At 38.9% G+C, this 24104-nt stretch overlaps 1 protein-coding gene across 1 annotated transcript; it reads left to right on the top strand.

Annotated features, from left to right (window-relative positions):
- Positions 1 to 6847: 6847 nt before the first annotated feature.
- Positions 6848 to 7228, top strand: LOC126235039 (uncharacterized). Its single transcript, XM_049943775.1, has one exon. It carries the CDS (start codon positions 6848 to 6850, stop codon positions 7226 to 7228), a length of 381 nt encoding a protein of 126 aa, XP_049799732.1.
- Positions 7229 to 24104: the final 16876 nt, after the last annotated feature.

Here is a 24104-nt window from a genome sequence, read left to right as displayed (position 1 = left end):
TTCATCTTCTGAGTGGCCTGTTCCCTTCTTCTACATGACCTTTCCACATGAAAAATGTCACCAGTGTCAGACGCTAGACCACAACTCTCCCTGTATTTAACACTGACCATATGTTAGAAATGCTAAATTTGTGTTCCAATGGAAACTTACAACGTAACACAGGTTAAAATATGTTCGCCAGAGGAAGTCTCTCAATAGCGATCCATATTGTACAGGACAAGTCACACAAGTTCACCACACTCGAACACTTAACGTTATGTGACAGAGAAACCTATTCTTTCTCCCATTGTCCACATGGAGGTGTAATAGCAAAAGAAGTCGTCCAGCAGCAACATAAAGTATTCTTCACAATGCGTTGTATGTATGACAGCTTTTAGAGTATATATAGTCGTCTTTCTAAGGTTTGAGGCACATCAGAAGCGGCTTCAAAGCCTTTAACGATACTCGTAACACACACTTATCACTCTTGATGAATTATAGGGATGTTTGTGCAGGAAAATATATTGCAGTAGTTCGTACAGACGTGTGGATCGCTTTGGCTAGGTTGGTATAGTGCAATATTTACATATGTAGTGGTAGTAGTAGTAGTAACAGCAGCAGTAGATTCAACTGATTCAAACAGTAGTCCTAATCGCGCGAATTAATATTGCAGTAGGTTCCCAGCTAACTGTAGGATTCTCAGCCACCTGTACTACTGTGACCCGCACACTCTTTTGATCGGTTGTAGCACAAATTTTTAACAACCACTGATTTTCGTTGCAGACAAGTCTTGGTGTGACTGAAATGTTATATTGATGTAGATGAAACGTTAAACTCCAACCATCCTCCGTATAAGAAAAATGTGTCTAATATCTAAGCTGGCACTGCATTTTCAAGTAATTCCTCATATAAATAATGAGTGGTCTACGTTGTATTTAGGACTTCTAAGATTTCCAGCAGATTTAAATCCATCGCTCACCTGGACATCCAGGCTTACTACTCATCATGAACGAAATCTCTGCTATGTATTTCTAGCAAGTTGTTCGCAACTGACATTCCAAGAGAGTAAATCACTGAGCAGGGTAGCACTATTTTTATGATGTCACCCTGCAGGTACTAACTTACATGGTTCTGAGTTTAGAATCCATTTGATCTTCAGTGATGTCAGAATCCAACATGGCTGACCTGGGAATATGAATGCAGTCCAAAATAATATTCCACTTCCTGTGGCACTAAGGTCGTCTAGTCCCTTCACCATCAAATCATCCTCAGTGCAGGCTTATTAGCAGTCAAATAAACCTATCACTTGTGCTCTGTACTCCATAGTGAAAGGCTGATCATCATCATCACCAAGTATCATCAGACATCTACCAGATCCAGGCAGAAGAAACTGACTCACGCACTTAACAGTAAGTATTAAGCCATTCCTCTCTCTCAATTTTTAGTATTTGTTATGTGTGTGTGTGTGTGTTTATGTGTTTTCATGGTCTTCTTTTATTTCTCTATCCGTTCAACAGCTCCCTGATCAAGACGATGCAGTGCCTGATACATTTAAGGGGCGGCAGTCGCAGCAGGAGACACCAAGGGAGCATGCAGATACACTTCCTGACACAGCTCCCAACAAGTTGAAGTGAAAATCATATACATTTAATGAGAAGCAAAAATCAGGTCAGAATGCAGACAAGCTTCCTGATGGATATCCCAACCCAATGGAGTGGATATGAAGTCAGCAATGAGAACTGTTTCCAGACTTTGAATTTATGCTATATCCATTACTGGCACCAGTGAGTCAGCATGCATACAGCCTCTCTGACGCAACACTTTATATACTGGAGCAGGGCATGGATCTGTTTCCAGACTCCGATTGTCCACTATGTCCAAAACCTGTACCACTCATCAAGCCTCAGCTAAGTCATCACAGAGCGTTATTGTTCATCACTACTCAAAATTGACAGTCAATGGATCGAAGTGTGTTAATGTTGGTTCAACACCTGACACAGACTTCGAAGTTATAGTGGACATAGAGAATGTCCAATGGCGTACGAAAATGCAGTTCAGTAAATGGCGTGAGATCAACTATGCAACAAGCTGAAATACAGGAAGGATTGCATAACAACCGAGTACAAACCATTCAGTCCACATATCATATCCTTGGCAGCAACAGTGCATTCATCATCAACACATCTCGGGTGATACAATGAAATTAACATCCAAGACTCAGCAAAATGTATGAATTTAAGGCATAGAAGTGTCACAAACGTGCATGGCTTGTACAATGCAGTATGGATCACCAGGGAGAGACTCTGCCTCCGGCGATGGGATGTTAAGCTGCAGTATCTCGTCTGCTGTCTAGTGGAACGTGAAGTGCACAATAAAGATGAGGAGTTAAGTCTGTGTACAGATGTGTTTATGTGTGCTGTACCCAAGTCTGCTAGTATTACTGCTATAAAAAGAAATTCCATACAGACAGAGCTTACGGACAGTGTTCCAGACCTATTGGTGCTTCAGTTAGTTTGTGTGAAATACATGCTGAGTTCAAAGCATATAAAAATAGTTAATGGAAGGTATTGCAATATGATGAATAGGGTTGATCTAGAAAAAAGAGAATGACTATATTTTACTTAACGATGCTTATTTATTTTCCCCAGTTCACAAGGTACAAAATGTATGTATATATTAACTATGAATAATAGCTGTACAAAATAAATAATATTACAACAGCTTGCATTGTGTTTTATTCCCTCATTCTTACATCCCATGATGCATAGCAATACAGATTTTGGAGAGAGAGCCTTACTAGTTCATACATTTGCAAAGTCAAACAGGGACATTACAGTCTACTTGCTGCTGCTCTGTCCAAAAGACTTAGCACTTTTTATGTGAGGTGAGATTTTTACCCTGAAAGGACTGAAGATTATGTTTTCTGGTACACCTTCTCACAGTTCCTTCCAACATATGACCATTATCACATACCTTCCTATCACATTCCTACAGCAGTGTGAAGCGCCTGCAACACATTCAACTGTCAGGAAGATAGATTTCCGACGTGGTGGTGATTAGATGTTTGAAATTCTATGAAAATACGCACAGGCTATAGGAAAAAGAATTGAAATAAAACATGTAGAAGAAACTATTCGAACATAAGCTCAAGGGCGAGATGGTTGGATTGACAATGAGCAAGACAAACCTACAGCTGATCTTGTATATCGAAGAAGAACTGACAACTACTGCAATATTCCAGACAGTTGTTCCACCAGAGCACTAATTTTAACTTCAGCCGATCCCAACTTAAATGGTTAGTTCATAGGTCTTTTAGATTCTTTTTTGCTGATTTTACAAAGTATTCATCCTGCTATCACAATTACACCTCCACATAGCAAACACAGCTTTTCAGGCTTCACAGAGATGAACCTGAGAACAAGAGAAATTGTTAAAGGTATTACAAACATTGTGAAAGTGCTCATTGGTTGGACTCATCACCATATCAAGAAGGTGAAGCTTACATAACGAATGTTAAATTGTGTCAAATACAGGGAAAGTTGTGGCCTAGCATCTGGAACTGGCGACTATTTTTTGTGATGAAATGTCATGTATAAGAAGGGATCGCAGCACCATCAGGAGTATGAATGTGCATGTCTGGATTTTTCTCAACATGTTATTAAGAGAGAGAGGACTGTCTTGGGCACTTTTGTTTTTCCACTTGCATATGGAGCAATGGGGGAACGAATATGTGCCCCTGTCAAGAAACTTTAAGCGTTCACTTCTGGTGAACCAGTGCGATTTGTGCTCTGCAGTGTGAATAGGTCCATGGAGCGTGCCTGAATGAGTGTCAGGTGCTGGAAATAGATATCCTACATTGGAAGTTAACAGCGCTGCATTATAGACAACTGGCGTAGAATGCCTGGGAATCTTAGGGGAGGGTGCCTGCAGCAGAAGCGAATGGAAGGCTTAGATTTGTGGGAAACATTAACAAGCTGTTATATCAACTGCACCAGTAATCGACCAAAATGTGTATGGAACTCTCAATTTCCTTGCTGTTTTGGCTTTGGGTCTGTACCAGAAATGGGAATGATGGACAAATCTTAAACTGCCCTTCGATTATGCTACCAGTTCGTGTTGGAACTTTCGAATGGTGTCAGATACACTTACAGGATGTCACCTGAAAAGTGGGTTAACATTTTTTTAGGTGGAAATTTCACTGGTTGCGATATGCTGTTAGTTAACTTGATCATAAAATTTATGTGAAAATTCAGCTGATTTCGGATTCTGTTGAAACCCATAAATGGTTTACTTAAGACTCAACTGATGTCGAATTTGATGTACAAATTAGTAATTTTATCGTCTTAAATCTTGCGAGCATTCTGTTTGGAGCTCTGTACAAGAAAAATTTGCTAGATGAGTGTATTTCAGGTGCTGTAAATGCAGTTCCTCCTAATATAGAGTGCGCCGATTGTGGCAGGGGCACATGGCCTGTATGTTATAGCGTTGGCCAGTTTAGACTCATATCAAGCAGGAGAAAGTGATGGTACAGCCGGAGACGATGGCAGCCACATGGTTTGTTGCTTACATGGAACCTTATGACGTCATGCAGTGTGGCGAGTTGCAAGTAGAATACAGTAACATGTAGACGAGAGATGCTGCTTGCATTCCTCACTGTATGGTGTGGCATCTGTTTCTCTATACTTGAGGGTGAAAATGGGTGAGTCTGTAATGGTGCATCGTGTGCCCGGCAACATTGGGTGCCAGAGTTTGAGAACAGTTTTATGACAGACTTGGAGAGTTACACAGTGCTGTGTGGACTCAATCCCTCTGTGGCAAGCAGCACGATGCTGCACTGGCGAGGCAGTGTGCCTTACTTGGTCTGTTTTATATGGCGGTGCAGGGCTGTGGCAGTCCCAAGGGGGGGGGGGGGGATTGCAGATGGTCCACATGTTGTAAACTTACCAGAAGAGGCTCTCCCTGGTGTGGTCTTTGTTTCATATAGAAGCAATTGTTCCTACCCTAACATGGCTCTTAGCAGTGGTACGCAGATGGTTTGGTGGTGGACTTCTCGATCAGTCTGGTGATCATGAATTTTGTGAGCACAGAACAGGGTGCTCTCCCTGACAGCGTACCGGTATTTGTTTAAATAAATATGAAAGTGTTCCTCCTATACAATGAACAGTTTGGACTCTAACTTAGGGGAGTAAGTCAGGATGCCAGGTTGATGGCTGCTGCTGCCTGATACTCGCAGCACTCACCGAGTGCAGTGCACGCTGACTGCAGAGCAGCGGAGGTCTGATGTAGATTCGTCAGTTAGCACAGGGAAGTGGTGGAGGCACAAACCTCTTCTTTCCTCATTGGTGTTTGTTTAAATAAGGACGCAAGTGGAGAACTCCAAACTTAGAGTTAAGAGAAGCAGTGATCATACACCACTGAATGAATAGTAGCTTACAATAGGACTGAGCCAGTATCTTAATTCTGGGTCAATGCAATGGAATTCTACACTGTCATAAAAATAGCTCAACAGGTCTGAACTGCTTTGTGATATCATAGAAACCAGGGCCAGTATTCCAACTCTGAGCCCGTATGCCACAATATCTCAAGTCTAGGGCTATTATGCCCCAGTATCTCAAGTCTATGCCAGCATGCCGCAATTCTTCATTATTGTAAATAGCCCAACAGCTCTCAGCTGGATTGTGACACATTGTGTCAGTGCCAGTATTTAAAGACTTGGATTCTGACCTTATACTAAGGTTGCACCAGTATTCCAAGTCTCAGGTTGTGATGTCATAGAGCTAGGGACATTATTCCAGCTCTGGGGCATATCAGAATTCTATACTGTTATAATTAGCCCAATATGTCTGAGCCTGCTCAGTATTCCAGGACGGTCAAACTATTAATGCACCATCTTGCATTTCCCTCCAATTTATACTTTGGACAACACCCATACTTCTATAGGAAATGCACTAGCGCACTTGGGCTGTTTTTTGAACTTCCCACCAAAATTTGAATTTAACGCGATTTTGTTCATAGCTCAATTGAACTTTGTAAGATGGAGGAGTGCTAAGGGTGGGGAAATCCCATGACTCATTGATGATGTAGATGGTACCTCTGATGACACAATCTGCACCAGATCCCACCCAGAATAACTATAAACGTAACCTTCTTGGGAAACAACAACTGAACTATATGTTGTTAATGTCTTTATTGCGCCATGCAAGTGACGCCAACTCTATGTCAGTAGCTTGGACCTGTGTCAGGATGTGACAGAGCAACAGCCTTCATTTCATTAATTTCATAGTCACTACCGCAAATAAGCACCACATTTGAGGATGATCGCCTCTATAAAGTGTTGTCAGGAAACTCAGCTGATCAATGCGATGTGAGAGAGTTGTTGGCAGTGAATGAAGTTATATCCCAATTTTTCCATAGTCAACAATGAGTTGGAAGTTAGCAGTGATGTCTTAATGTGGTTTACTTAGAATAGAGCCCATCATGATTTCGTTTTTGCAACAAGATGCAGAGTTTTATGTTAGACACTATCCTATAGGTTGCATGTGAGTGAAATCACAATGTATCTTCCACATAAACCGATTTCAAAATCGATGTTGAAGCATATGATAGTGGTTCAAAATCTAGAAATATGGTAAATGTTACCCATTCGAAAATTTCAATGGAAAATAGCAAATGATCTCATCCAAAGTAGCTTTCAAACTCTTAATATGCACCACACTGAAAACCAAACTCCCTCCCCCCTCGCCCAGTGAGTTTATGTTTCTCAAACAGGTGACATACAATGAGCTCATACTGGCATTTATATCATTAAAAAAACCTTCATGTAGTTTTGATGTTATTCCAGACTATGTTCTAAACGAAACAGGATATTATGAATCACTCCTTTACCACTGATACATTTCTAAATCTCCTTAAGGTTGCGAAGGTAACCACCTTGCACAAAAAGGGAGCCACAGACAACGTTAATCATTACAAGCTTGTAGCTCAGAATACTGGCTTGTCAAACATCTTTGAGAAGCTTTTTTACAATAGATTGCTAGAGTTCACTAACAAAAACTTCTTGCTTTCAAACAATCAGCATAGTTTCAGGCAATCAAGATCCACAACTACTGCAGTCTATGAACTCCTGCATGCTATGTTAAAAGCCATAGATGAAAAGAAAATGGCTTCTGGAATCTTCTTGGACCTATCCAAAGCATTTGATATTATAGAGCACATACGCTATTATATAAACTGGAAAGAAAGGAATTAGAGGTATTCCAAATGAGTGGGTTAGGTCATATCTTACTAACTGATAACAAAAAGTTTTTCTTAAACAGGACAAATTCATTGGAAACATTATAAGAACAACAATATATACATCAAAAAAGGTACAATGAAGTATGGTGTGCCACAAGGGTTGACATTAGGTCCAGTACTCTTTATTTTGTACCTGAATGAAACTGCCCAAGCCAAACTGAAAACTTATTTCCTGATGACACTAGTATTTTAAGTACAGGGTTAAACCAAAAAGATCTTCAAACATCTATGGACACATCATTGCTGGAGTTAACCCACTGGTTTGAAAAAAATAAGCATATCATAAACACTGAATAAACAGCAGGTATGAACTTTCATACATCGAACCCTAAGCAACGACATGACCGCTCATTGGAAATTAATAACAACACTTTAAAACTGGTTGATGATATGAAAATGCTAGGAATACATCTGCAGAGCGATCTAAAATGGCAAACACATTAAATTTCTTACAGCTAAACCATAATCAATCTGTTATATGATACTTAACATGAGCTGTAACAGAAAAACAGTAATACAGGTGTATTACACACATTTCCAGTAAGTAGTTAGATATGGAATAATATTCTGGGGGGGGGGGGAGGGGTGCATCTTGTACTCTATCTATATTCAAAGCCGAAAAACGAGCTATCAGAATCATCTGCAACATATAGAAACAAGAGTTGTGTCGCCCTCTTTTCCCAACATTAAAGACACTGATCATTCCATACCTTTACATATTTGAAATGATAGTCCTTACAAGAGAATATATAGGAACCTCCAATTCATATCAGTAAAAGAGCTCTATGCACAGTCATGGAACAAGAAACGGCAATAACAGCCACGTCTCCTATGCTAGGACATCAACCTATCAGAGAAGTGTTGTTTGTAGAGTATGAAATTGTATAATCACCTTCCCAATGTCATCAAATTATTAAAAGAAGAAAGCTTGTTCAAAAAAAGCTTAAGACATTTCTGATAGATCAGAGCTTCCACTCTGTGAATGAAATCCACACCAATTGACGTAAAATTATCAAATGTAATGTAGCAAACACTAGTGTGCTTCTATTATTGTTATATATATGAGGGTCATTCAATAATTAAAGAGACAAATTGTAGGTCTGGGAAAAAACTGTTAGTAGAGCAAGTTTATGGCTTTAATTTGACAACACTGGGATGAGCCCTCATCAGCTGACATATCACCACTGTTTTGTTTATAACCTCAAAAATACATTTCAAGATGTCGAGTTTGCTTGAAACGTCCACAATAGTTGAACAACGTCCTGTTATTCCTTTCTACTTACTGAAGGCGAGCAACCAGTTAATACATATTGTAAGATTTCTAAAGTTTATGGTGAAGGTTGTATGAATTGTGGAAATTTTTACAAGTGCACAGAGCAGTTCAAAAATGGTCGTGACTCAGTGACTAATGAACAGTGGTCTGGCTGACCCGTTGTTTCAAGTCCCTCACTTGAAAGTCGAATTGATGACATTATTCATGCCGACCGCCGTGTGACTGTTGAAATGATAGTTGGTAAGGTTCAAGTTACTACTGGTACAGTTCATAACAGTATCTGTAACAAGCTAAAGTACCGTAAAACGAGCAAGATGAGACCCAAAGGAGTTGACGTGGCAACACAAGGAAACAAGGTCAAGAGCGTGCACAGAGCTAAAGGAACATTATGAAAGAGAAGGTGAGCACTTCCTCAACAAAATTTTAACCTGTGATGAAACTTGAGTTCACTATTATGAGCCACAACCAAAAAGCAAAGCATGGAGTGGAAACAGACCAACTCACCTGTCAAGAAAAAATTCAAAACCCAACCATCACCAGGAAAAGTCATGTTGACAGTGTTTCGCGATGCTGCATGTCCAGTTTTTTTGTGATTATCTCAAAGAGCAGCGTACAATGAACAACCAATACTACGTGGATTTGCTTTTAAACAAGATGAAGCCAGCCATGAGAGAGAGACATCGTGGATCTCAGAGGAGAGATGTGATTCTCCAGCAAGACAATGCACGTCCTCATATTGCTCAACTGACCCATGAAACCATCGACAAAATGGGCTGGGAAGTACTGCTTCATCCCTCTTTCACTCCTGATTTAGCACCTAGTGATTTTCATTTGGTGCACTGAAGGAGGCATTTCATGGGAAGAGGTTCCAGGACAACCAGGACATGTGAACATCAAGATAAGGAGTTCTTTGCAGCCGAAATAAAAGAGCTTGTAGCTTGTAGGAATAAGTGCATAAATACTCAAGGGGATTATGTTGAAAACTATAAAAAGTATTGTTTTGTAAAAATAAATGCTTTTTTCTCCAGACCACTTTGTCTCTTAAACTACTGAACGACCCATAGGCCCATATATATATATATATATATATATATATATATATATATATATATATATATATATATATGTGTGTGTGTGTGTGTGTGTGTGTGTGTGTGTGTGTGTGTGTGTGTGTGAGTGTGTGTGTGTGTTTGTGTGTGTGTGTGTGCGTGCGTGTGTGTGTGTGTGTGTGTGTGTTGTGTGTTGTGTGTGGGTAATCTTCATCTCCTCTGTATTCTGCACTGACTTGTCCTGTATCTGTACAAGATGTCACAGGACCAAAATTAAATAAATAAATTAGGAGCTTGAGCTATTATGTTGTATAGCACTTGTCTTGAGGGTGGGGGAAATTGCATAAAAGTGAAAGTAGGTCAGAGTAACCATGACGAGACCTTGGCCTAGCCCAGAAAGAACAATTCCGCCGCAAATGGGTCAAACTGTCGAGTAGTTTTTGAGTTCATAACACTATGTATGCAGCATGGATATACAGATAGTTATTTTCTCAATTCAATTACAAATTGGTTTCTTTTCAGGAATTGGCCTAAAAAGACCTTCAGAAAGTCAGTTCAGAAAAATTGTACAACGAAAAGATAAAGATAGCAAGAAACTATGATCAGCACTTGGAAACTGGCTGCGAACAAGAAGACACAAATCTGTTAAAAGTAAATCAACATGATAGTATTGTATTACAAGAACAAGATAATAAAGCTGTGTCAGAAGAAATCAGGCACAGTCAGATCGCTCCAGCTGAGGTGGTTACTAACTCTATGGAAGAAAATCAGTCAGAGCTAAGTCTTTTTCCAATGGTTAGCAGTTCTGCAGATGTTGGTGAAGCCTCCACAACTACTGTTGTCATAGATATACAACAAACTATGCAATACATCACTTTCAAAGTAGGCAACAATAAAAATCATTCACCATCTATTGGCTGTATTATGAATTACAGTGTCAATTTACCCCTCAGAAGGATGTGCGTACCAGTGTACTAGTGTTTTTAGTGAGGTATATAGATGACAGTTGTCATTTGTGGATGCTTTATTGAACCGATCACAAGCAATGTGACAAGCAACCTATAAATGCCTCATCAGTGCCCCCAAACATATTTAAAAGTGTACAACAAAGTGGATAAAGAGTAAAGCCTTCTATAAGGTGAAGGAATTTGAAGAATGTACAATAGATGACTTAGTGTTTAAAATGGGTGTTTAAAAAATTAAAATTGTAATGTTTTGTGAAACTACCATTGCACTACCATGCCATATTGTATAAGGTAACACAGAGGTAAAGTTTATCATTATTAAAATGTTTACACATCGTGTAGGTATGAAGATACTAACATGATATGCTGATTCACTATGAAGCACTGTATTAGGATCGCAAAATGTGATCAGTTTGTATAACAACATAATTTCCTAAAATAGTTACTCAAAAAAACTCCTTGTAACATAATTAAGTGAGAATTAATGAAAAATCATGGTATGTTGTAAATATAAGTGTACATTAATTTATTTGATGACCCTGATTGCATGTAAACATGTTCAAAGGTGAATAAATAATCTATTCGATTTATACATATGTTCAGAAAAATAGATAAAAAATCAGTAGTGTGATATCTCAATGAGGAACTTTCAACACAGGGCTGGAGCAAGAAGCGGAGCTCTGGTCCAAGTTTAAAAGAATAGTTGACCATGCACTTGAGAGATCTGTACCCAGTAGAACAGTTCACGATTGAAGGTAACCTAGATGATATATGGTCACTGCAAAGAAACTTCTGAATGTACAGAGATTACTGCATAACAGGTATAAAACCAAATGTAGGACAATAGATGGCGAAATGCTAAATGAAAAGCATTTGGCTGTTAAGAGAGCAATGCCTAATACTTTCAATGATTACTGTAGCAGAATATTGTCCAGGGAACTCTCACAGAACCCAAAGAAATTCTGGCTGTGCGTAAAGGCTGTTAGTTGCACCAAAGTTAGTGTCGAGTTCCTGGTGAATGAGACAGGAACTGAAATTGAAGGTAAGAAAGCAAAACCTGAAATTCTTAACTCCGTTTTCAAACGTTACTTTGCAAAGAAAAACCCATGAGAATTGTCCCAATGTAATCCTCGCACCATTGAAAGAAAAATCAATTAATCTTAGTGTCAGTGGTGTTTAGAAACAGCTGAATTTGTTAAATTTGAACAAAGCTGCCGGGCCTGATGGAATCCCTGTCAGATTCTGTACTGAATTTGAGGCTGAGTGAGCCCCTCTTCTAACTATAATCCCTCAAAAAAAAACTGTGACCAATTCTTGGAAGAAGGCACAGGTCACACCAGTCTACAAGAAGGGTAGTAGAAGTTATCCACAAAACTACCATTCAATATCCTTGATACAAATTTGTTGTAGAATCTTAGGACATATTCTGAGTTCAGACATAATGAGGTATCTTGAACAGAATGATCTCCTCAGTACCAGCTAGCAAGGATTTCAAAAATGTCGATCATGTGAAACCCAACTTGCACTTTTCTGACATGACTTTTTTGAAAGTTCTGGATCAAGGCAATCAGATAGATGCCATATTTATTGATTTCCGAGAATCACTTGACTTAGTATCACGCCTATGCTTATTGCCCAAAGTATGATCATACGGGATATCAAGTGAAATTTGTGACTTTTTTGTAGGAAGGTCGCACATAACCTTGGATGGAGAATCACTGTCAGAGAGGTATGGGAAGGGATGGCTGGCAAAGCTTGTAGGTGACGGTGTAGTGAGTCGTGGTGGTGGTGGGATCACTCATGGAAAAACTGTAGTAGTTGGTGTTAGTAGAGCTGCACCTTTTCTAGACTGAAGTCAGCCAATAGGTGTACCTGCTTAAAGAAAGTCCCTCTAACTAAGGGCTCACCTTCAGAGGATGTAATGTTCCCAAGTAGAGAAGGAATTAACGTATTTCATCACAATAGAAAAGGTATTAGAGATAAAATTAGTGAACTGCTTATAGATGTTGATTGAAATTATTGGTATATCAGAGTACCACTTAAATAATTTGACAATTCGGACGCTTCCTTTACCAGGATACAGATTAGCTGGCTGTTTTTCAAGGAGATCCTTGCAGGGTGTGTATGTATGTAAAAAACACTATTCCATTTGAGTCAATAGACATATCATGGCACTGCACTGAACAGCTATTTGAATGTTGTGCAGGCATAGCTGAATTTAGTGAAACTAAACTTCGAATTGTTGTTGTTTACAGGTGCCCTGACTCTGACTTCAGAGCATTTATGCTCAAGCTAAAGAGGGTTCTTGATTCACTTTGTAGGAAGTACCAGAAATTAGTTATATGTGGCAACTTCAGTATAAATTTTGTATGTGATGGTGCAAGAAAAAGGATGTTGCTAGATCTCATAAATTAATATGATCTGATGTAGACTGTGTTTTTTCCAACTAGGGTGCAGGGGAAAAGTAGCACAGCCATAGGCAATATTTTTATTCATTCTTCATTACTAGATGGGCATTCTGTTAGTAAAAGGGTGAACAGCCTTTCAGACCATTATGCACAAATTTTAACACTAAAAAGCCTTAGTATTCAAACAATAGTCTCATTTAATTACAAACTAAGTAAGAAAGTTAATCCAACAGCAATATAGAGTTTGTTAAACCTTGTCAAAGAACAAGAGTGGCAGGATATTTATAGTGCCGATAACACAGGTGATAAATATAATGCTTTCCTTAACACATTTCTCATACTCTGCGAGAGTTGCTTTCCATTAGAACGTTATAAACGGTGTACTAGCATTAATAGACAGCCTGGGTGGCTAACTAGTATGAGAAGAATATCATGTAGAAGAAAGTGGGAATTATATCAAAATGATAAAAGTAGTCACAATCAAGCTACAGTAGCCCGTTACAGACAGTATTGTAAGGTGCTTAAAAATGTTATTAGGAAGGCAAAGAGTAAGTGTTACACATCTAGAATAGCTAATTCACAAGATAAAATTAAAGCTACATGGTCAGTTGTGAAGGAAGTGTCTGGTCAGCAGCATAAGGTTCACGATATATAGTCAGTTTGCAGTAAAAATATTTCTGTTACTGATAAATCATATATATGTACAGTACTTAACAAGCATTTTCTGAGCATTGCTGGTGGATTAAATAAAAATTTAGTTTCTACAGGGAATCATATAACTTTCTTGTCAAATGCCTTTCTGAGATTGATGTCTGAAATACTCCTCTGTGATACAGACAAAAAGGAGATTGAGTCAACAATTAAATCACTGAAGACAAAGGACTCTCACGGTTGTGATGGAGTGCCTAACAGAGTATTAAAGTACTGTGCTGCATATGTTAGCCTTGTATTTAGCCATATTCGTAAATTTTCCTTTAGGAATGGTCAGTTTTCTCAACGATTAAAGTACTCAGTAGTAAAGCCGCTTTATAAAAAGGGAGAAAGGGATAACGTAGATAATCTTAGAACTATTTCTATGCCATCAGTGTCTACTAAAGTTATTGAAAATGCTGTGTATGTAAGGATAAGTGAGCATTTTATTTTACACGATTTGCTATAAAATGTACAGTTCGGATTTAGGGTCATTTAACAACTGAAAATGTTATACTCTCTTTTCTCTGTGAGGCATTGGATGGGTTAAATAAAAGGTTTCGAACGCTAGGCATTTTTTTTGGATTTAACTAAGGCATTTGACTGTGTTGATCACAAAATATTGCTCCAGAAGTTGGACCATTATGGAATATGGGGAGTAGCTCACAATTGGTTGACCACTTACTTTAGCAACAGACAGCAAAAGATCATTATTCACAATGTTGAGAATGACTGTGATGTGGGGTCTGTGTGGACTATGGTCAAGTGGGGGTTGCCCCAGGGATTAGTGTTGGGGACACTTCTGTTCCTTATTTATATAAATGAAATGCCCTCTAGTACTATGGGTTACTCTAAAATATTTCTGATGACATTAGCTTGGTAGTAACGGATGTTGTGTGAAACATTAGCTCAGTTTCAAATAGTGCAGTTCATGACTTAAGTTCATGGTTTGTAGAAGATAAACTAATGCTAAATCACAGTAAGACTCTGTTTTTAAAGTTTATAACACACAGTTCAACAAAACCTGAGGTTTTAATTTCACAGAATGGGCATATGATTAGTGAAACTGAACAGATCAAATTCTAGGTGTTCAGATAGATAGTAAACTGTCATGGAAAGCCCATGTCAAGATATTTTTCAAAGACTTAATGCTGCCACTTTTACTATTTGAACGGTATCTGAAGTGAGTGATCGTTCGACACGAAAATTGCCTACTTTGCTTATTTTCGTTCGCTTATGTTGTATGGTATTATATTTTGGGTAAATATTCCCATTCAAAAAGCATATTTTTGGCTCAGAAGCGGGCGGTTCAGGCAATAAGTGGTGTAAGTTCACGAACCTCTTGTCGGCCCCTGTTCACGAGTCTGGGTATTTTGACATTGGGCTCTCAATATATATATATATATATATATATATATATATATATATATATATATATATATATATTCTTTACTGTCATTTCTTGTTAACAATATTAGGTTATTCCTAACAATAAGCACTTTCACTCAGTTAATATTCGGCAGAAATAAAACCTGCAATTGGATCGGACTTCCTTAATTCTTGTGATGAAAGGTGTGTAGTGTACTGCTGAATACATTTTCAATAAGCTACCACTCGAATTGAAAACTGTTAGCAGTAATCCACGAACTTTCAAATCGAAACTGAAGAGTTTCCTCATGGGTCACTCCTTCTATTCTGTCGAGGAGTTCCTTGAAAACTTAAGCTTATTCTTGTTGTATTGTTGGCTGTGTTTGCTTAAACTTATGGACCGACTTTTTTCTGGTTCATAAACATTTATTTTTATCTGTTATTACTTTTATGTGGTAACTTCATGCACTGACATGACCATGGAGATTTGCTCCTCAACTTGGTCCTATGGAACTTGACAAGAATATAAAAATAAAAAATAAATGTAGAAGTAACTTCAGTTGTGCCCCAGGGAGGTGTGCTTGGACCCTTGCCATTCATCTTGTAAATTAATGACCTTGCAGACAATCTTAATAGTAAATTTGGGCTTTTTGCGGATGATGCAGTTATCTATAATGAAGTACTATTGGAAAGAAGCTGCAGAAATATTCAGTCAGATCTTGGTAAGATTTCAAAGTGGTGCAGATATTTGCAACTTGTTTTTAAATGTTCAGCAATGTTAAATTTTGCACTTTACAAAACGAAAAAACGTAGTATCCTATGACTATAATATCAATGAGTCACTGTTGGAATCGGCCAGCTCATATACAAATACCTGGGTGTAACACTTTGTAGGGATATGAAATTTAATAATCACATAGGTTCAGTCATAGGTAAAGCAGTTATGGGGAAGCGCAGTCGACCTACAAAGGAGATTGCTTATAGATTACTCATGTGATCGGTTCTAGAATATTGCTCAAGATTGTGAGACCTGTACCAGATACCATTAACAGCGGATAATGAACATTTGCAGAAAAGGGCAGCACGAATGCTCACAGTTTATTTAATCTGTGGGAGAGTGTAACAGAGATGCTGAAGGAACTGAACTGGACGACTCTCGAAGATAGATGTAAACTATCCTAAGAAGATCTATTAACAAATTTTCAAAAAGAAGTTTTAAATGATGACTCTAGGAACATGCTACAACCCCCTATGTATCACTCACGTAGGGATCATGAAGATAAGATTAGAATAATTACTGCATGCACAGAAATAATTAAACAATCATTCTTCCCATGCTCCATACGCGAATGGAACAGGAAGAAATGAAAATAATGAACAAAGGGACATACCCTCTACCATGCACCTCACTGTGGTTTGCAGAATTTATATGTAGATGTAGATATTCTATTCTGTTCCATCTCAGTGCAGTGAAAGTTACATCAGCAGTGGTTTGATCCAAAAAGGGTGGACTGTCAATCATGTAGCTGCAGATGACAATGCCTCTCCATGTGTCATCTAAAGGTTGTGGATGCACTACAGGAAGTCAGATCAGTACACAAGATGAGTTGGATAAGGTCACTGACACATTACAACTCCATGTGAATACTGTTATCTGCTCACCTCAGCATTGCGGTGTCATACTGACAGAGCTCTGCAAGATAATTTCTGAAGACCACTGCAGTTGCTGTGTCTGATCAGATTGTAATGAACAGTCAAATGGTGATGTGTTCATTTAAAAATTATTGTACGACTGTTGCTCAGCAACATCAAAACTGCGTAATGAACAGGTTACGAGAAGGACCCTATGACATAGACGTCCTGTTCAGGTATTCCACTTGACTAGACAACATCTTGCAGGCTGCCTTCTGTTCTGTCATTTCCATGTCAACCGGCAACTTCGTCATTGGCGAAATGTGTTGTTCACAGATCAGTCCAGATATCCTCTGATGCAAGGTGATGGCCGTGTTCATGTGTGGAGGCCTGTGGTGAGCAGTACCTGCCAAATGTTGTCCAGGAAATCGACAGATTTCCAAGGTTCTGTGATGTTATGAGGTGGTTTCTGAGTTGACAGTGATATGGATCTTGTCGTCGTCCATGGTTGCCCTACTGCTAGGCAGTACATCGAACTCATCCGGTTGGACAATGTGATGGCTGCTGCATATGGTGGTACTCATGCTGGTGGTCGTCCTATTCCACCCAGACTCTCCAAAAACTCTCTATCTGAAGAATAGGAACAGTTATTTTAGGGTGACCTCCGAAGACCTATACAGAGCACGTGATATATGCACCAGGCAGTGTTAACACTCATTGAGGACATACATGATACTGAAGCTCTCAAAGTCTATTGAAAAGCACCCAAGATGAGGGGATGAATGATTGTTTCCTCATTGTTTCCAAGTCCTGTCTGGCGTTTCGTTTCATTTTATATTAACTTTCAGGGATGCAATGATGTTATGTTATATAGGCTACTTAATTTGTGAAAGATGAATGTATAATTTGATAACATATCCAGTCCTCAGTTATTTCACAATGGAGTATGGCATAAACGCAAAGTCATGATCCCCTAATTTTTCTGAGCATTATAGCAGGGATACTGATACAGCAGAACTGGTTAGCGAAATATCAGCTTTCAAGTTCCATGTCAAAGAGCGGATTAAGAACATTGACACAGCTTCCCCTTTAAATATCTTGAGGTTTCTTTTTTCAAAATGTGGTTTATGGGATGCCTGCCCAAACTTCTAAATTGCTTTAACGATAGTTTTCACGATGCCAATTACTACAGCATCTTGAGAACGCAGTTTCAGCAAGTTAAAAATGATTTAAGGTCGAGTATGGGTGAAAGAAGACTGTCAAATTTAGCTATGTTATAGACAGAATGCGACACAATTGCTAAACTTGATTTCAGTGAGATAGTAAATCTTAATCATAGCTCCTTTCATTTCAGATTAACAGTTTATCGACTATCAATAATTTACAAGGAGCAAATCAAGTATGTTCTGTACTACAAATAACCATAAGACCAATATGATACGATGACACCGGCACATTAATTAGTTGTGTGCGATGTTTTTCATCAGTATAGTTCATTCAAGTAGTAGTTTTCGATAATGTTTCGTTTTTGTTAAACCTGCTCACGATATTAAAAAATTTGCTAAATCTATGTAGTAAAAATTGCAGGAAGCTAATTTTAGAGGGAAAAGGGGGCGGGCGCAGCTTTGGCGGTTCCATGAAGGTCATCGACACATGTTGATATTTTTATGTAACATCCAAAACGTTCCAGGTTTCGTTCTTTCTGAGGGCACATTTATTTTCTGCAAATGTGACTGTAGTTCTAATATTGTACTGCAATTCCGAATTTCAAAAACACGGAAAATGCTTTTATTTATTCGCACTAATTCCACAGATATGAAATTTAAAAAAAACAAGTTGAAATTTTGCTATTATTTTGCGTATTGACTTCCCTCTTTTGTTCAAGAAATGCCAACGAATTGTTTTCGGATCTTTGCATTGATCTGTTTTATGCTTTTAGCTGATTTGTCGTCATTTCATAATTAACAATACAAATGACCGTGTGGTAGATGCTGCCTGCCTATCTTTGAACCGCATTTTATTGTTTTAACGAAGTAGGTTGCAAATGAAGAACAATAAAAAATCAGCGGCGTTGAAAAAGAACTCAGGATACATACAATGATTACTTTGGTTTGGGAACTGAATGTGCTATGTATATTGTTCCAGAAGCGCTGAGAAACGTTGTAGGGCTAAGCATCCTATTTTAATAGCTGATTTTATTACAAAATTACAAAACGGACAGACACAGCCATGTCTGTCCTATCTACAGATGGAAAAACGAGCAGCAAGACACGAAACGTTGAAAGAAGACTGGTAAGTTATTAGGGAGAAAACTCAAATCACCATGCAACATCCGCTTTTATAGCTGCAATTCATACTATCAAAATTATTTTTCATAATTATGCTTCAGAAACATGTGACCGCAGGACAATGGTCACAGTTGACAGACAGAGGGGGAAAAAAAAATATCATCCGAGCAAATCAATATGCTGCACAGAATTCGATTTGTGTAGCCTTAACATTGGAGTCACTTTTTATCGAATTTAATGAGACTTTTAGCGATACTGATCTTGCATGATTAATGACAGGATCTCTACACTGATGGAAACACGTTTATCTTTACCGTAGTTATTGGTAGCTGCGAACACTTGTTATCAATATTTTTGAAAATCGGGGCATCGGAAACTTTTGTTTGCTTTTCCTTTTTTTGCCACGGCATGCTCCTGTTGAGCAACTAAATGACAAAGAAGTTTTGAGACAATCGCTTATTTAGAAAGCATCACCTGTGTGTATCACCACTCTTGTTTTACATTGGATGTCTAACAGATCATGGGCGTAAATGAATTGGCCGTACTCATTAGAAACGGACTGGTGGGAATCGGGAATCTTATTTTTGTTGCTTGTGAACGACCTCTCGGACAGCACGAGTCACACACTCGAATTGTTAGCTACGACACAGTTCTGTATGGGGAAATTATATCTCGTAGAAAATAGAATTATTGAATAACTTAGGACGCCGATTTGTTGCCTGCAACAGCGTCTTGTTAAAAAGTACATAAATGCAATATAATGGCCTTGAGGTAGTGGAAAGAAACTGGTAGCTTTTGAGTTCAGTATTAGTGATCAGCTGCTGGACTTTCACAATGATTACACATATATAACATTACGTGGTGGTTATTAGTGTGAGGAACAGATAATATCGCCCAGATTTAAGTTCATTTAAATCACATCAGGCGAATGCCAAGATACTTCCTTTGACAAGACACGCCGGATTTACTGCGGCATCCTTGTCAAGTTTAAGCTTGTGCGCCCTCTGTAATGTTTTCATCGCATCCTTGTACAATCCAAGCTTGTGCGCCGTCTTTGATGTTTTGGTCGTCGACTAGTGAAAGATCCTGATATTTTTAACGAATATATAAAATATAGGAAATGCACGCCTTGGATTTTTTGGAAAATTTGGGACAAGTGTATTTAGCTGACAAAAAGATTGCCAGAAATTGCCTTGTGTAATGACTATTTGAGTGGGCCTACTGCTTGAGTATTTCTGATGAACCCTAGATCAGGCATGGGAGGAGGTCGAAGGAATTCAGTGGCATACTGCTGCCAATGACTGGCTGAGTTGTATCCACTGTTTTTAAAAACAAAGTTCCCAGAAAAACTTCGTTGTCAAAAGAATATCAGGAACTTAAAGGATCATCAAAGACAGATTACTAAAAATTTTGCTTTCCTCATCATATACTCGCTTAGGACCTTACGAACAATATACGGAAGATTAAAGAACGCTCTAGCCCGAACATGGGTGTATAGGAAAGGTGTGTGTGTGTGTGTGTGTGTGTGTGTGTGTGAGGTTGGGATTTTAATATCTGGCCCCCTTCCCAAATTAAAGCAAATGTTTCTGGCCCCTGTACCACAAATGTCTGAATTCGAATGAATGGCAACATATTCGTAATATGATACGGCTTTTCTGAAGCATGGCTTTATACTGGCAGCATATGGCGACGACGTAGGCTAGGCCAAATGTATGAATGAAGCTTAAAGAACAAGACAGCATAGCAGTGCCTGAGGGTGGCAGCCGGCTTGCAGAAATCAACGACACAGACGAGCAACATGTGAAGTGCCCTTTTTGGCTGCCCTTGCTGGCTTGAGGCAGTGTTATCGGTACCACTAGAGCGAATTAGTTCTCAAGTGTAATGAGTTCATCCTGGTGTCTCAGAGCGTTGAACTTTGCTGTAACCTATACACCCACATATTCCATTTTTGGCTTTGAGTCTAGATGATCGACTGAGTGAGCTGCTTTTAGCCTTGACTTATTTGTATTTATTCATAACAGCTAGTTGCATGTGTTTGGAAATTTGCCGTACATATTATACTGTGAAATCTTCTGCCCATGAAATTTTTTTGAGGCAGAGTAACCCTGAAAAATTTCATGCAGACACATGCTATTGGTGTACAAACCACGTAGTTACTAAATTTCCTATGGTTTTCAGACTATAAAAGTGCCAGAGGATTTATTCACATATAAAAACTCAAGTTTAGTGTTTGTTCCATAGTCAGAAATGGAAAAGTAATAATAATAATAATAATAATAATAATAACCACCCACTTACCATGGATGTTGCTGAGGTAGGGTAGCGTGTGTATCTCAATGAGACATAGCTGTACTGTACGTGCAACCACAATCTAGGAGTGTGTGTGTGTGTGTGTGTGTGTGTGTGTGTGTGTGTGTGTGGGAGGTGGAGGGGGGGGGGGAACTCAGACTAAGGTATGGTTCCCAAAGAGGTGCATCAGCCTTTTCAATAGTTTTTGGGGCAACAGTCTCAATGATTGACTGGTCTTGCCATGTAACATAAGCCAACGTGATCTTTCTGTGCTGTTACTGCAAGTAGCTGAAAGCAAGGGGAGACTGCACCCATTATTATTCTTTCCCGAGGGCAGGTAAAATATTCTCGAGGTGAAATAGAACCCCCTTTTGGATCGCTGGACAGGGGTAACTCAGGAGCAGATGTCACCAGGAAAAAACTGTCGTATGGGTAGAACACAGGTAAGTTGCCTTACTGTGAATCACATAGTGAACGCATTATCATGACAAAGATAGACATTCAGCCAACATCCACAATAGTAGTGCAGGTTTATGCACCAGCTAGATCCACAGATGAAGAGATTGAAAGAATGTACGATGGTTTATTTAGTTAAGGAAAATGAAAATTTAATTGTGATTAATGATCGGAACTCAGTAGTAGGAAAAAGATGGGAAGGGAAAATAGTAAGGGAATGTGGACTGGGGAATAGAAACGATACCACCTGATAAAGTATAATTTAATCATCACTATCATGTACTTTAAGAATCATGAAAGAAGGCTGTATAAGTGGAAGAGATCTGGGAACAGTGGAAGGTTTCAGATTGATTATATCATGGTAAGACAGATATCTCGAAATCAGATTTTAAACTGTACAACATTTCTTGGTGCAAATAACCACACTGTATTGGTTAAGAACTGTAGATTGAACCTGTAGAAGCTATAAAAATGGTGGACACTAATGAGGTAGGACCTGATAATTTGAAAGAACCATAAGTTTTTGACAGTTTCAGGCGGGGCATTAGGCAATGTTGGACTGAAACAAGGAAAAGGAATACAACAGAAGGCAAATAAGTAGCTAGCTTTTAGAGACAAAATTGCAAAGGCAGCAGAGAATTATATAGTTAACAGGACAAGGCCCAGTAGAAATCCTTGGATAACACAGGCAGTATTGAATTTAATTGGCAACAGGAGAAAATATATAAATGCAGCAAACGAAGCAGGTAGAGGGAGTATAGACATCTAAAAATGAGGCTGACACAAATATGGTTAAGCAGGAATAGCTAGAGGACAAGAGCGAGGCTGTAAAAACATACATGACTAGGGAAAAGATAAATTGCACCTATAGGAAAATTAGAGAGACCTTTGGAGGAAAGAGAAGCAGGTGCATACATATCAAAATCTCAGATGGCAATCAAGCACCAAGCAAAGAAGGGAAAGCTCAAATGTTTCTATAAGGGAAACGAACTTGAGGATAATGTTATGCATAGAGAAGAGAAAGTAGGTGAAGATGATACAGCAGATATGATACTGCAAGAAGAATCTGACAGAGCCTTGGAAGACATAATCAGAAACAAGGCCCCTGGACTCCCACACAATTAGTGAGATCCTTTGGATAGCTAGCCATAACAGACCTATTCCACCTGGAATGCAAGATATATGAGATAGAGGAAATATCATCAGACTTCAGAATGAAAGTGATAATTCCAGTTCTAAATAAGGTAGATGTTGACAGGTATGATACTATCAAAGTGCCAGTTTAATTGGTCATGGTTGACTGGTCTACACTTATTGAAATTATGAAGGTAGCAGGAATAAAATACAGACAGCAAAGTGTTATTTAAAACTTATATAGAAACTGTACTGCATGACAAGAGTAGAAGGACATAAGAAAGCACTAACTGTTGAATAAGCGAGACAACATTGTAGCCTATCCCCAACATTGTTCAGTATGTTCACTGAACAAGTAGTATAGGAAACCAAGAAGTAATTTGGAAAGAGTATTGAGGTTCAGGGAGAAGCAATGAAAACTCTGAAGTTTGCCGATGACATTGTAATTCTACCAGAGAAGTCAAAGCACTTAGAAGAGCAGTTGAATGGAATGGATAGTGTCTTTATAAGCTCATGTCTGTTGTCTGATATCCAACAGACTGCAACATTGTGTGTGGGTACTCAATTCATTCATGATCACTTTCTGGAACACAGGTACATACATTAATTAATACAGTGTAATTGGATGCTTATGTGTTGGAACATGTGTAACCCATAACATTCATTTCAGGTTACATTTGTATGAGTCTGTCCAGGCTGAGAACTAAGTCCCACAACTAGCAGTCACTTCCAAAAGTAAACACCCATCCATAGACCAAGTCTGTTACCAACATTGCTGCACTAAGGGCTGTGATGCTTTCTTATCCTCCTGGACCGTTTATTGTAGGCAGCTGATTCCAGGGTGGCAGCTGCTCTCTTCAGACTGCTGCTAAGTTTGAAATCCAGATGAACTCTGGCTCCTGCTGAAGATGAACTCTTGGCGCCACTGGTTTAAGAAATCTGCAGCCCAGAGAAAAACTGCTGACTCACTGGGCTACTAGTTAGTTATAAAGCCTCATGAACTGATACACCCAATCTGCATGACTGGCTGAGACTGCTGGCAGCCTGGAGAAGAACTCTGCTGACTCACTGGGCTGCTAATTATAAAGCCTCATGAACTGATACACCTAGTCCACATGACTGGCTGAGGCTGCTGGCGATAATCGGTGTCCCACTCATTGACAGCCCAGGTGCTGTGATGTTGTTGTCTTGCCCAGTTGGTGCTCATCAGTAGGTGTGGCGAAATGGTATGGCCATCGCTGGCAACCTCTGCAGACATCAGCCAAAGCACTCACCAA

The sequence above is a fragment of the Schistocerca nitens genome, chromosome 2, assembly GCF_023898315.1.
Source record: "Schistocerca nitens isolate TAMUIC-IGC-003100 chromosome 2, iqSchNite1.1, whole genome shotgun sequence".
Taxonomy (NCBI): Eukaryota; Metazoa; Arthropoda; class Insecta; order Orthoptera; family Acrididae; genus Schistocerca; species Schistocerca nitens.
The sequence above is the reverse complement of the archived record's forward strand: the minus strand, read 5'-3'. Positions and strand labels throughout refer to the sequence as shown.